Genomic DNA, 16,185 nt, shown 5'->3' on the forward strand with positions numbered 1-16,185 from the left:
TAATATAGCCAGTAGAGCTCTCTGATGCTTAGGGATTGCATGATACATCTTTTCCCATTTATTATGTATAAAATATTTAAGATTTTAAAATATTAAACCTTTTAATATTTAAAAATGTTTAAAGTGGGGTTCTTATTAATAATTTGGTCTGACTTTTAAAAAATACATTTAGACCATCTCTTTGTCTTTGGAGTGCTAAGATCTTTTGTATTTATTGTTAACTATTGATATGTTTGGGTTTGGCTCTGCTACCTTGTTATTGTTTTCTATTTGTTTCATCTGTTTTTGTTCTCTTTTTCTCTTTCCTGCTATCTTTTGTATTAATTGAATGTTTAATGATGCTAGCTAATTTTGTTTGTTTGCTTGTTAAGCTAAAATTTGTTGCTTTAATAAACTGGTTGTTTTATATTTTAAAATATACATCTTTAAGTTGTCATAGCATACTTCAAGTGATAATATACTTTACATATATTACAAGAATTGTACAATAGTATACTTCTACACTTGATTTGATTTGCCAGAGGTTTATCAATTTTATTGTTATTTTCAAGAATGATCTGGGATTTATTTATTTTATTTTGTTTGTTTTCTAATTTGTTACTTTCTATGTACATCCTTATTAAATTATGTTTGTTCATCTTTGTTTAATAAATTATTATGTTTTCTTTTTGAATTACATTTATTGTTTTCTTTTTCATAATAGATGTATTTTCAGCTGTCAATTTTCAATGCACTATAAATTTGGTCATGTCTCATAAGTTTTAATATGTAGCATTCTACTTCATGTTAATAGTCTAAAGAACTTCAGTTTAAATTACCATGCTTAACCCAAAAGCTTTTTACAAAATAGTTTTAAATATTTCAAATGGTTACATATTGCTTAGTTTTAATGTTCTTATTTTTGCTATATTTGCATTTTAGTCAGGAAAATTTGTTTTTATATTTGAATATGAATTTTTGTATATAGCATTTATTATTCAGGAATACATAGCTGTGTGCTAACAATTCTGATATAGCTACTAATAAAATGAAATCATAGAATAGTAGGTCAGTAGTGAATTTACAAGATTGTCTAAACCACCTCTCTCATCTTATCTCTATCTTTAAACATAACAATATGTAGTGTTTACTTGAAAGAAATAGAGGCAAGCAAGGTTTCTTTGGTGGCTTAGAGATGCCATCCTTCCACCCTCTCAGTTGAAGCAATCAAGAGCCCAACAAAGCCAAAGAAGCTAGTTAGATTTTAATGGGCGCTACAGCAAGGTGAGAGCTGGAAAGGAAGAGAGCTCCAGAGATCTGCAAAGGGCCTTCAAGTGAGTCCTGATCAGTAAGACATCCTTAAATACCTTCCCAGAAAAGTAACTAACTGAAAGGATCAAAAGGAACAATACTCAAGATTCACACAAGACTGAGAATAGTTGCTATTCCCAAAAGTCAGAGAGGAAAAAAAATCTCTTAATAAATGGATACATGTTGACAATACTCTACCCTGAAGGATGAATCAGAATAAGAATAAATCCAAGTGTTCATCTATGATTGGGCAATAGTGTTAATGGGAAGTCTTCTGTGGGATTTTTTGAAAAAAAATGATCTTCCCTGAGAAAGAATCCTGAGAGGCAAACCAGAAGAAGGTCCTTTTGCCCCATCTCTCTTCTTTCCTTGGACACAGAGAGAATCTGTTTCTTATAGCAATGGCAATTTATGTCATCACCACAAGTCAACCAGCAGGAGGGTAAAATTCAAGATTTTTGAGACTAATGAAAGAATAGTATTTCCGAACCACCAAAGAGGCATCTGATAGAGCATTCAGAAACGTTCTTCCTTAGTAGTGGGGCAAAATTTGCCTTTCAATAAGTACTACATTGGTCATATATAACAAAGCTTAAAAGCAGAAAGGATCATCTGTTTCCAAGTAACTTAACTGTGCTCCAGAACTAACTTGAAAAATATTCATGAGAAGAAAAATAACCGGCATCCAACAGGATAAAACACACAATGCCTGACATTCAATAAAAAATTACTAGCCTTGCAAAGATGTGGGAAAAATGGGACCCATAATGAAAATGTGTATGTTTGTCAGCAGATTGCGGGAGCATTCCGCCTTAAATGCAGGCAATCAAGGGATGTGTTATCTATAAAGAATTTTAAAATAAGGATGAAATATTAAACACTGTTGCTGTTTATTAACACCAGTGGTTAATTTATCTAAACAAAGAAAGTCAATAAATATCCTTTCTTTGTAGAGTGGACTATTTTTACCAGTCCCCACCCTCTTGGCATGCCACTGGCTCACATGCTAGAGTATGATTTTATAAGGGTATTAAATCTTGATGATCTTTTTATTATGTTAACTTTTTAATGCAGTACATGTTAAATAATAGACATCAGTAGCTATTTATGGAATGAAGTTATGTTGGATTTTCTCCTATGCTTTCATGTAGAGAAAACCTCAACAATGAAAACCTTATGCAGAAATTCATGATATCAAATAGGCTGCATAAAGCTTAAGGAAAAAATGGGAAACCTTAATGTTTGACTATACTCATTTTCCTACTACATTACCAATATAAGGCAGTAATACGTCAAGATTTTAATAATACATAAAGATTTTAAATAATATCAAAAGTATCAAATTGTTGGTAAGGCAGACAGATAAAAAGAAATGCACCAAATCAATATAAATTTGTCTCTGAAATAATTTCATAGTTATTGAGGAAGTCTAAGCGCAATATTCCTTTTTGATAACCTTAAATATAGAAGTTATAGTTACAGGACATCTGTGGGCACAGAAGGGGTTTTTCCCAAGAAAAAACAAGGATACCGTGCACAATATTATTCATAGCATTTTTTATTTATTTGGTAATATATTTCTATATCATTTAATATTAAAACTTTCAAGAAAACTGTATGAATAAAATTTTAAAAATGTAATTGATCCATTTCTTCAAGTTAATGATCAAACTATAGAATTATTCTTTAATAATTAATTTACAGTTTTTTTGCATAAATAAGTTATATTTTACATGAGTGCAAAATAATTACACCCTCAAATTTAAAACTGCATAGTTCCAGAGGAAGGGAAATATGAAGATCTGAATTATATCCTGGTTGTATGACTTGGGACACCTAAATTAATCTTCCTAAGCATCGGTTTTCTATTTTGTATAAAAAAGACAATAAAAGTTACTCTGGCCACAAAAAAACTGTGATTAATTGAGCTATATGTGAGAGAACTCTGTAAAAGCACTGTTTAAAAATAAATTAACAGTAGTTGTATATATGTTTTCTAATAAAAGTGATCAAAATTAAAATAAAATGAAATATTTCTTCAAGAATCCCTATCTTACAACCAGATATTATATTTTACAGTTGACATAAATTTCAGACACATTGAAGTAAGTTTGTTTTGAAATTGTGGTACTCACTGAGTTAGATAAAACTAAATAAAAATGATAAACAACAGTAGCATGACAGTAGGTAATCGATTCTTTGGTCATTGTTTGAATAGAAAGTATAATCTTCTAAATATGATCTCAAAAATATCAGCAACAGATAATACTACTGTAAGTGCTGTAAATGTGTACATTGCAATGAGAAAAATGGTTTTTTTCAAAGTGTTCTGGACCCATGCATCTTATAATCATGTTTTCCCCAAGAGATCAAGCATCACACAGGTAGAGATTTTACTTTGAAACGAAAGAGATGAATCTGAAGCCAAAATGCTGTTGCCTCTAGACTAATTCTTAATAAAACAGAGAGTATATAAATTACAGTGTAGATAGGCTTTTGAAGAATGCATTCTTGATTGATGCTTTTACATGCAGGACATGCAGCATAAAGATGGAAAATACCTCCAGGAACCAGGACAATCATAGTTGTAATGCCCAGAACAACTAAAATATGTCAGAAATATCTTAGTAAAGCAATTAACCAATATGTAACTAAAAATACACTCCAATACACTAACTCCAAATACAATAACTTAAAAATTCCAAGTTTCATAAAAATCTTACCTATGTCTTAATATAATGAAGGTAGTAATGTTGAACATATTTATTTTTAAAACATAATCATATATTATTGTAATTGTCTCTCAATGACTGATAATGATGCAGTAGTTTATTAACCAGCTAATTCTATATTCTGAATATAGTTCTGGAGAATAATGATAACATCAGTAGATAATAAAATGCCAGAATTGGAAGAAACTCCTAAAATTCAATTTATCTGAAATATGCAGCTAATTAAAGAAAAAGCAACATAGTCCTTTAAAAAAAACTGTTAAGAATATTTCTCATATTATGACATTATTTTACATTTAAAGAGAAAATGAATTTGTTGTAAAGTTAATGTTTATGTACACACAAAAATACTTAACTTGTGGAGAGATTGGCCTGAACTGATTGTTAACAGATGAGATTTGTTTCTCTTTTGTCTGAATTGCAACTGAAGTGTAAGGCCTCATTCCCATAAACTGCAAAGCCTAGTACCCCAAGGAAGAACATTTGGATCGATCCAAAGAAACGGGTGTGGAATTGACCAATCGGATTTTAACCTGTTGTGATTTTAGAAGAAAAAAAAATATTTTAAAAACAAACAATAAAGGAGGACATTTAAAAAGTCCCATTACCACATTAAAAAAATGTAAGATTCAAGAAGTTTTGAAGCCAAATAGACCCTTAGAGATCATCAAATCAAATATAATTACTGCATTATGAGATTTCTCACTATTAAAATATGAAAATTTCTCACCATTAAACTATTAAAATATGTCTCCATTAGCAATGGAGACATGTTGCTAATTAAATGTGTAAATGTGGAAATACTTAACCAGCTTTGAATTCAATTAATACCCCCACCACGGTCATTCTTTTGAAGTAAAATCAGAATATCTAGCACTTCTTTTTGCAAATTAGATAACAAATCCAGTAGTAAGTTTGGTCCATACACCATCTTAACAACCAAATAATGTTTATTAGTTATAATTACAGTTTTTCTTCCTACTTCTTAATTATGGAATTGAGAGAGTGAGCTATGCTAAAACAACAACATCTAAAGACATTTCCTGAATTTTTCTTTTTATAATTTTAAATTAAGAATATTTTGAAGTATATTGTTGATACTTATAGTATTCTCCACAGACATAGAGGAATTTATTCACCAAGGCTTATGTAAATCAGGTTAAAATACTCAGAAAAGATTCATACAATTGATTTTTTTGTTTGCATAATACTTACATATCCTTCATAGAAGTTTCTGATGTAATTTAGAGACATGTCTCAGGAGATGTTATCCTGGCATTCCTGTGGGTTAATTCTTGACCCACATTGCCAGTTTGCTTCTGCCAGAATCAAACTCTTACATTCTCTCAGGACTCTTAGAGCAGAAAACACTCATCACTACAAATTTCTCTCCCCTCCTCCTTTTCTCTTAGATCTCTGGGGTCCCATTCAACCTTACTATCTCTGTCTCCCCAAAAAATGAAAACAAAGAGACAAAAGCAGAGAACATGTGGCCAATCTAATAATCCCTTGACTTACACTATCAGCATAGCCAGCCAGCCAGACAGCCAGGAGAACCAGCAAAGCAACAGGCCAGCCCCACAAAGGCTCTGAGCACTCAACGCTTCTGCAATTACCTGAAAATTGCCTGTATGTAAATTAGTGGGTTCTTTATCTTGGAGTTTTCTCTGATAATGTTGAAGCAATCTTTTTTTCTTTTTATTTTATTTAGATGTTTCCTAAAGGATAAGTACGTGGGAAATATTCCTGATTCTTTATTGTTTACTACCATAGAGTATAATTAATTTCTGGGTAGTCTAAGAAATTGTAACACAGGATGTAATAGCTATTGCATCATTGAATATTATTGATGTATTGCTATATTTGTCTAGTTTTGAATGCTTGCCACAGACATGGAAAATTCTATAATTAGATCTCTGGGCTAAGGAAAAAGATAGGGAACTGCTAATTCAGGCAAGACCAGGAGCTAGCACACATTGTGAGAACAATCCTTCCCATCGTTTCTTTTGTCCTTCAGTAGATACATCATCTTTTGGACATTGTTATGGGTGTTGAGGATCAGCAGGGATCAAGACAGACCAGTAACTACTTTCTGACTTACATATCTGCTTACTGTCTTCCATCCACCTATAATGTCATACAGCTAATCATTGATCATATCTGCTTTCTTCACTTGCCTTTCTCATTTTCTTGTGATCTGCCAAAGGTTGTGACTCTAGACACCGTCACTGCTTTCTTCTAGGAAGTGGAGAAGTGACTGCATGATACATATATTTGTAACTAATAAACAAGGGGCAGGAGTCTTGTTGAATAGGAGTGCTGTGCTGGATAGGAAGTAATAAAAATGAACAACTTAATGATCCCTCAGAATGACTAGATAAAAGATATTTATGTATATTCCCATCTTCTCAGAATGAGAATTTCAGGGTTGCTTTGTGTTGATTCCCATAAAGGGACATCTAAAAGCCCGAACAACCATTTGCATAAGAAGGAATCCTGCTTTGGCTTTTACCAATATACAGTAATGAATGCTATTGTTTAGTCAATAGTATACAATTATCAGACGTGTAGAATCATCAATGTCTCCTTTCAGGGGTCTTGAACCTTAACTGTAAGTGTAGAAGAAGGAAATGAAGCATCATCGTCATTGCTGAGATCTATGAGGGGCCATGTAATTAATACTGATCTTTCTTTTACATGTTCTGATCCAATTGGGTAATAACACAAAGGAATAAAGCATATGTGGGCCAAAATATCACACATAAAGATTAGACTGAGGAGGGATGTTGCTTATCCCTTTAGGAAACTGTGATCCTTAGTGACACTGGCCTCACATGTATGGTAATTGGTAAGGCTATTTATTGGAGTGACAACCTGGGTTTCTTGCATACTAACAGTTAACAGGTTCCAAAAGCAGAGAAAAGGTTACTCCCAGTGCATAAGCATTGTTTAAGCCTCTGCTTGCTTCATATTTGCTAATGTTATATTAGGCAAAGAAAGTTTCAAGACAAACCCATATTTGAGAAACATATTCTACCGCTTGATGGATCTGTGAAGTCACATTGCAGAGGTGTGGGTGTAAGAAAAGAAAATATTTGTGGCCAACTTTATATTCTATCATAATGCGCCCACTGGTTACAAATATTAGCATCCCTCCCACATGTCTTCACCATCATTCCAGGATGCCAAAACTGTCATCTAATTATAGAACTAAGATTGAAGTCCAGGATTTTGTGATTGGCGTTATATCTGGATGTGGCTACTCTTGATCTAGAATCTAGAGAAACAAAGGGAAAAGTTGTATTCTACATTATATCAATATACAATGGTGTTACAGGGATAGGATAACTATAATAGACACTTCCACTCCAAAAGTGGGAGAACAGAAAATAGGTAACTGTCACTGTCCATAACAAGCCTGGAATCTTGTGAGGAAAAATATTGCCAGTTGTCCCTACTCTGGAAGCAGGGAACATTTCATGAGTAAGTCATGGTAGTATTACCCAGAAAGCTGTTCCATAGTATATTATACTTTTCTACTTAATGGAAGTGGTTCTCTGGTACATTGTTGTCAGTGGCCTGTAGCTCTATTCTCTGTATTCTTGGCTGGAAGCATCTTCCCTTTTTCATTTAAAAAGAAATTACTATGCTCAAATAAATAACTTGCGCAGACTGCTTCTTGCCTGAAGAAAGATGGGGGACCAGAAGTCTTTTTTATAATTTGACCAATATCTGTTTTCTTTAAGCCAAAGTAATAGTTGTTTTGGTAGTATAATCTGCTTAATTATCCTTTGGTTTTCTGTGTAACAGATTTCATATACTTAGCTTTAGTAAGAGTCATGCAATTAAACACATACTTCTCCCTACAAACATATTTATGCCTATTTTAGGATTAGGCTTTTCTGAAGTGCTTTTAAGATATATAGAAATCTTTTGTCTAATTGAGATAGCCATTAGTCATGCCTTAAATATATGAAAAGCCTTATCAAAGGACATTATATCCACGCCATTAATTTGACTTTTACAGTAAGACCATTTGTTAATTTTTTTCTCATTTTTAAATTGTAAATTTTTTGTTTCTTATTATACTTTAAATTCTGGGGTACATGTGCAGATCTTGCAGGATTGTTACATAGGTATACACATGCCATGGTGGTTTGCTGCCTCCATCCCCACTTCACCTACATTAGGTATTTCTCCTAATGTTATCCCTCCCCAACCCCCCTGCCCCATGCTATTGTTCCCCAAGCCTCCCCACCCCCCAACAGATTCCAGTGTGTGATATTCCCTTCCTTGTGTCCATGTGTTCTTATTGTTCAACACCCACTTATGAGTGAGAACATGTGGTGTTGGTTTTCTGTTCTTCTGTTAGTTTACTGAGAATGATGGTTTCCAGCTTCATCCATGTCCCTGCAAAGGACATGAACTCATCGTTTTTATGGCTGCATAGTATTCCATGGTATATATGTGCCATATTGTCTTTATCCAGTCTATCTTTGATGGGCATTTGGGTTGGTTCCAAGTGTTTGCTATTGTAAACAGTGCCACAGTGAACATATGTGTGCATGTGTCTTTATAGTGGAATGATTAATAATCCTTTGGGTATATAACCAGTAATGGTATTGCTGGGTCAAATGGTATTTCTAGTTCTAGATTCTTGAGGAATTGCCATACTCTCTTCCACAGTGGTTGCACTAATTTACACTCCCACCAACAGTGTAAAAGCGTTCCTATTTCTCCATATCCTCTCTAGCATCTGTTGTCTCCAGATTTTTTAATGATCACCATTCTAACTGGCATGAGATGGTATCGCAAAATGGTTTTGACCCCATCATCTCAGCCCCAAATCTCCTTAAAAGGATAAGCAACTTCAGGAAAATCTCAGGATACAAAATCAATGTGAAAAAATCATAAGCATTCCTATATACCAATAACAGACAAACAGAGCCAAATCATCGCAAACTTCCATTCACAATTGCTACAAAGAGAATAAAATACCTAGGAATACAACTAACAAAGGACGTGAAGAACCTCTTCAAGGAGAACTACAAACCACTGCTCAAAGAAATAAGAGGGGACACAAACAGATGGAAAAACATTCCATGCTCATGGTTCGGAAGAATCAATATTGCAAAAATGGCCATACTGCCCAAAATAATTTATAGATTCAATGCTATCCCCATCAAGCTACTATTGATCTTCTTCACAGAACTGGAAAAAACCGCCTTAAACTTCATATGGAACCAAAAAAGAGCCCGCATAGCCAAGACAATCCTAAGCAAAATGAACAAACCTGGAGGCATCACACTACCTGGCTTCAAACTATACTGTAAGGCTACAGTAATCAAAACAGCATGGTACTGGTACCAAAACAGAGATATAGACCAATGGAACAGAACAGAAGCCTTGGAAATAACGCCACACACCTACAACCATCTGATCTTTGACAAACCTGACAAAAACAAACAATGGAGAAAGGATTCCCTGTTTAATAAAGGGTGTTGGGAAAACTGGCTAGCCATGTGCAGAAAGCTGAAACTGGACCCCTTCCTCACACCTTATACAAAAATTAACTCCAGACGGATTGAAGATTTAAACATAAGACCTAACAACATAAAAACCCTGGAAGAAAACTTGGCAATACCATTCAGGACATAGGCATAGGCAAGGACTTCATGACTAAAACACCAAAAGCAATGGCAACAAAAGCCAAAACAGACAAATGAGATCTAAACTTAAGATCTGCACAGCAAGAGAAACTATCATTAGAGTGAACCAGTAACCAACAGAATGGGAAAAATTTTTTGCAAGCTACCCATCTGACAAAGAGCTAATATCCAGAATCTGCAAAGAACTAAAACAAATTTACAAGTAAAAACAACCCCATCAAAAAGTGGGTGAAGGATATGAACAGGCACTTTTCAAAAGAAGATATTTATGTGACCAACAAACATATGAAAAAATGCTCATCACCACTGGTCATTAAAGACCATTTCTTACATTAGAAAGTTTTACTGGCTAGGGAGACTAGAAATGAGAAAAAAATCCCATGTAGCCAGTCTAGACCTCTCTATATTTTCTCCAAGTTTTTCCTGCAAACTCATCTCTAGGCCTCTTTACAAGGTAATGTAGGTTGATTGCTGAAACATGAGTAAGTGAGGGGGAAATCACCTTTAATCTTATTGTCTCCTCTGAAGAGCTCAGAAAATTATTGGGGTACATAACACCTGGATGGTGCTGCAGAGCTTAGCCCTTATCTACACACCTCATCAGATTTCAATGTGAAGAGCAAATGCCAAGCAGAGAACTAACCAAATACAATACATACCAGAAGTGTCATCAAGAAATACAAAGGACCACATATAAACGAATGGCATCAATTTGAGTAGGAGGAAGCACACAGTACCTAAGATCATGGGCTCTGGAAGCAGAGATTTGAGATCTCAAGCAGATTATTTCACACCCTTGAATCTCAGTTTCTCAAACTGGCAATGAAAATAGTATTTACCTCAAATGATTGGTGTATGTTGATTATTAAAGGATTTGGAGAACATTTATCCTGTCCTTAATGAGAGCCTCAACCAACTATTGTCTCCTTGTTATATAAACCATGATATATTAACAAATTCATACTCCATAAGCAAAGAAGAGTCACTGCTTCCTTGAGGGTAAAGAACCTTTGTGTTGGCCAGAGTAAGAGTGTTTTAGGGAAGAATTAATAGCACATAAAAATTCCATGTCTGTTTTCAATGTCTTTTCTCTCTCTGTCTCTCTCTCTCTCTCTCTCTCTCTCTCTCTGTCTCTGTACTTGGAAAATGAGTACACTTTCCTTTCGAGTCTATCAAGATACCAAGAAGTTTGTCAGCAAGGACTAGTGGGATTGAACCCTAGAAAAGCTTAAGGCTTTTAGTTAATTTAATCGTTAAAATATACCTGTGTTCTCCCAGCCCTCAAGATTTTTTAAATGACTGAAATACATTAATACATTTTCTGAGTAAATGGGCAAAATTTGAGGCACAGATACTAGTGTGTTTGCTCAAATTTACTTGAAGTTTTGAGTTTCAGATAAAGGGAAGGTAAGCTCAGATTTACTACTAATACTATTAATACAAAAATTGCTGACATTTATTAATCACTACTATATGCTAGTGCTAGTCTAAACCCTGGGAGTCGTGTATGATCTTTTGATAGATATTCTTGGTGTCCTAAAATTTCTTTCTGAGATTAAAAACATTTAAGACCTTGTAGTGTAATCAAGAAAGGGGATAAATTCTGTGCAAAACCCCAAATAGGATCAAAAGAAATAAAAACAAGTTAAAGCATTATGCATGATGTTTAACACATGGAAATTAATGCATAAATGTTATATATTATCACTATTTACATCCGTTCTAATTTAATAGTTTGCAACAAGTTACTAAACATTCAAAGAAGAATGAATACTGATCCCTCTTAAGCTCTTCTGAAAAATTGAAGAAGAACACTTCGAAAGTCCATTTTCACCCTGATTCTAGAGCCAGACAAAAACACCACAAGAAAACAACACGCCGACATCCCAGAAGAATATAGATGCAAAACCCTCAGTAATATACTAGCAAACCAAATTCAGCAACATATTAAAAGAACAATGCACCAGTGGGATTTATCTTTGAGATGCAAGGATTGCTTAATACATTGCAAATCAATAAAAGTGATATAGCACCTTAAGAAAATGAAAGATAAAAACCATGTGATCATTTCAAGAGATGCAGAAAGATCATCTGACAAAATTCAAAGTCAATTCTTCATGAAACCTCTCAACTAACTAGGTATAAAAGGAACTTAACATGGTAAAGACCATATATGAAAAGCCCACTGCTAACATCATCATCAATTGAAAAAAACTGAAAGATTTTCATCTAAGATCCAGCACAAAGTAAGGATGCCCACATTTGCCACTCCTATTCAACATATTACTAGAAGTCATAATCAGATCAATTGGATACAAAAAGACATCTGTACTAGTCTGTTAAAGCAATGCTATAAAGAAATACTGGAGACAGAGTAATTTATAAGGAAAAGAGGTTTAATTGGCTCACAGTTTGACAGGCTGTACAGGAAGCATGGCTGGGGAAAACTTAAAATTATGGCAGGAGGTGAAGGGGAAGCAGGTACATCTTTATGTGGCCAGACAGAGAGAGAGAGTGGGGAGCTGTTACGCACTTTTAAACAACCAGATCTCAGGAGCACTCACATACTATCACAGAGCAGCACTGAAGCGGAAATCTGCCCCCATGATCTAAACATCACCCACCAGACCCCACCTCCAACATTGAGGATTACAATTGAATGAGATTTGGGCAGGGACACAGATTCAAACTATATCAACATCTAAATCAGAAAAAAACAAGTAAAATTATTTCTGTTTGCATATAACATACTTATATAAGTAGGAAACACTAAAGACCCAACCCAAAAAATCCTATTAGAACTGACAAATGAATTCAGTAAAGTTGCAGGACACAAAATCAACACACAAAAATCGGTGACATTTTTGTACACAAAAAATGAGCTATCTGAAAAAGAAATTAATAAAAACAATCTCATTTACAATAGCAATAAAAAGAAAAAATATTTAGGAATTAACTGAACCAAAGAGGTGAATGACCTGTACAATGAAAATTAAAAAAACACTGATGAAGAAAATTAAAGAAGACAGATAAATGGAAAGATATTCATGTGCTTGTATTGGAAGAATTAATATTGTTATAATGTACACACTATCCAAAGTGATCTACGGATTCAGTGCAATTGCTATTAAAATCTCAATGGCATTTTATTCAGAAATAGAAAAAACAGTCTTAAAATTTACATGAAACTGCAAAGGACCCCAGCATCACACTTCCTGATTTCAAAATATATTGCAAAGATTACAATGATCAGAATTGTATATTATTAGCATAATAACAGACACATAGACAAATGGAACTTCAGAGAGCACGGCAATAAGTCCACCAGAAGGTCAGCTTATCTTCAGCGAGAATGTATAGAAAATCTAGTGGGAAAATGATAGTTTCTTCAACAAATCATGCTGAGAAAACTGGATATCCACATGCAGAAAAATGAAATTGGACCTTTATTTCACTCCGTATGCAAAAATCAACTCCAAGTAAATTAAAGCTTTACGTTTAAGACCTGAGACCATAAAACTACTACAAGAAAACATAAAGCAAAAGCTTCTTGTCATTGGTCTGATCATGAATTTTTGAATAGGACACTAAAAGCCAGACAATTAAAACAAAAAAACTGATAAGTTATTTAAATTGAAAGGCTTCTGCACAGCAAAACAAAAAACAAACAAAAATCAAAAAGCACACACACAAAAAAGCAAAATAAACCTTCAAAACCAAAACCAAAGAAAACCCCCCAAAACCCAACATTGAATGAGCAGCCTACAGATTGGGAGAGCATTATTTGCAAACTGTATATCTGATAAGGGTTAATATCTAAAACATGTAAAGAACTCAGACAACTCAATAGCAAAAAAATTCCCCAAATAACCTGACTCAAAAATGGGCAGAAGAATGAATAGACATTTCTCAAGAGATGAACCACAGATGGCCGATAAGTATATTAAAAAGTGCTCAACCTAGCTTATTTTCAGGTAAATACAAATAAAAATCACAGTAAGATATGACTTCACACCTGTTAGAATGGCTACTATTAAAAAAAAGATGTGTTGGTAGGATGTAGAGAAAAGGGAGCATTTGTATACACTGTTGGTGGGAGTGTAAATTGGTACAGTCTTTAAGGAAAACAGTAAGGAGATTCTTCAGAAAATTAAAAATAGTGTGACTTTAATAATTCAGCAATTTTACTTCTAGGTATATACTCAAAGGTAATGAAATAATTATCCCCTAGAGATATCTGCACCCCAATGTTCACTACAGCCTGATTCAGCAATAGCCAAGGTATGGAAACAACCTAAATGTCCATCCACATCTTAATGTATAAAGAAATCTCACACACACACACACACACACACACACGCACGCACAGAGAGAGAGAGAGAGAGAGAGAGAGAGAGAGAGAGAGAGAGAGAGAGAAATATTATTAAACCTTTTAAAGGAGGAAAATCCTGCCTTTTGCAAATGAATGAAAATGAAGAACATTATGTTGAAGGGAAATAAGCCAGACACAGAAAGACAAATACTATATGATCTCACTATATATGGAATCTTTATGCTCAAACTCTCAGAAGCAGAGAGTAGAAGGGTGGTTTCCAGAAGCTGGTTGGCAGTGGGAAATGGGGAGATGGTCAAAGACTAGAAAGTTTCAATTATGGAAGATAGATAACTTCTGGAAATCTAATGTACAGCAATGTAACTATAGTTAACAATATTGTATACTTGAAATGTGGTAAGAGGGAACTCTTACATATTATCACTGTGAATTATCAAACACACACAAAGATAATTATGGGAGATGATTGACATGTCAATTAGCTTTACTGTGGTGATTATTTCACAATGTATATGAATATCAAAACATCAGGTTGTACACCTTAAATATAATTACTTGTCAGCTACACCTCAATAAATCTGAAAATAATAAAGCAAGTTACATTTATTGCTTTAGAGCTGTGCTTTTCTATGTGTTCATGCTTATTCATTCCTTATTTCATTTAAATAAATATTGGGCATCTATCATACTAGCTACTGTGCAAAGTGTTAGAAATTTGTGAGAACAATGTAGCCCTTGCCTCTGTGAGGCTTATATAAAAGCATTAGTACTTGTGTATGTATGTATATGTGTATGTACATACATATGTATATGTGTATGTGGTTAAAAGGTATGCTGCTGATAATTTTCTTAACATAAAGCATGGTTTATATTTAATCCTTCAGAGTATGGTCATGAACTGTCTTGGCTTATTTTACATCTGGAAAACAAGGGAAAGTAATCTCTATATATGTTTTATCTCTACTATTTTTTGATTCTCAGTATTTTGCATTGTGTCAGAGTAATTTACCCTCCTTCTCATGAGATACCCAATGATGGTAAAATGGGGTTGAATAGAGGTCAATTTAGGTACTCAAAATAGTATGTTTCACAGAGAGACAGCTGAGATAAGGCAATCTGAATAGCTGCCTAGATTCATAAATCACAACCCTTAGCCAATTCACATCTCACTGAAATCTCTGACCTGCCAAAATTAGGTTTGTCTTTCTGCATGAATAATTTATATTTTCTGGAATGGAACTGGGGATGGCTTAGTAGAAAGGGTCAATAACCAATCATGTTATTTTGGGTAAATGATTTAACCTTCTGGGGTATGTTTCTATTTTGCCAAAAAAGGGATTGGATTCTATGATGTGTAAGTAATTTCACAATTCTGTGGTTTTATGATTTTAATTCTTATAACCATACTTAGAAGTATTGTACTTGCTCTGGGATTTATTGTTAATAATTTAGATGGTGCCAGCAATTGCTTGACCTAATAGTTAAATTGAAGGTCTTATTTTCCTTCTTTTTCAATGAGTTCATATTTCAAATATTCCTAAACTGCATGATTCCTAGTTATGTAACACATATAATGATTTCTTTTTTGGATAGTCCATCCGCATGATCTACAGCTATTTTTTTTTTGGCAGGGGATATACCATCCATGTGTCTCTGTAGGAAAACCCTGCCTGGAAATCCAGAAGACCTGAGAGTGTATATGGTTTTTAAAAAAAATTTTTCCCCACTTTACTGGCAAGTATTTAAGCACACAATGTTAATTCTGCTAGTTTCAGTTCTTTCATCTGTAAAATGGAGAAAATGATTCTTACCTACTAGATATGTTGTGACAAAATGAGATAGTACATGCAATAAGATCTTGTACAGTGCCTGAGACATACTGGTTTCTCAAAAATCAATATTTTAACTTTTATTGTGGAGACTAGACTCATTCTAGAAGTTTTGGAGAAAGTATACCAAATAAGTATAAACTTGGGTTCTTGAATCAGCATATATGGATTTGCACATACCTTGTAATATAAAAGCCTTGGAAAAATTATCTAACAAGTTTAAGCCTACTTTCCTCATCTTGTTGGGGTGTCTGAAACTGTCTTGATCTGTGGGTTTGTTTGCAATAAATTTTGGGAAAAATAATCAGCCTTTTTTTTTTTTTTTTTTTTTT

At 33.8% G+C, this 16,185-nt stretch overlaps 1 protein-coding gene across 1 annotated transcript in view; it reads right to left on the reverse strand.

Annotated features, from left to right (window-relative positions):
- Nucleotides 1-3,459: 3,459 nt before the first annotated feature.
- GJE1 (gap junction protein epsilon 1) overlaps nucleotides 3,460-16,185 on the reverse strand; it is a 47,940-nt gene continuing 35,214 nt past the window's right edge. Inside the window, 5 exon segments of the mRNA XM_037739236.1 lie at nucleotides 3,460-3,607; nucleotides 3,609-3,681; nucleotides 3,683-3,893; nucleotides 4,366-4,408; nucleotides 4,410-4,550. Of these exon segments, the coding sequence (XP_037595164.1) occupies nucleotides 3,494-3,607; nucleotides 3,609-3,681; nucleotides 3,683-3,893; nucleotides 4,366-4,408; nucleotides 4,410-4,550 (582 nt within the window). The 3' untranslated portion in view covers nucleotides 3,460-3,493.

Source organism: Cebus imitator, unplaced genomic scaffold, assembly GCF_001604975.1.
Source record: "Cebus imitator isolate Cc_AM_T3 unplaced genomic scaffold, Cebus_imitator-1.0 Scaffold65, whole genome shotgun sequence".
Lineage (NCBI taxonomy): Eukaryota > Metazoa > Chordata > Mammalia > Primates > Cebidae > Cebus > Cebus imitator.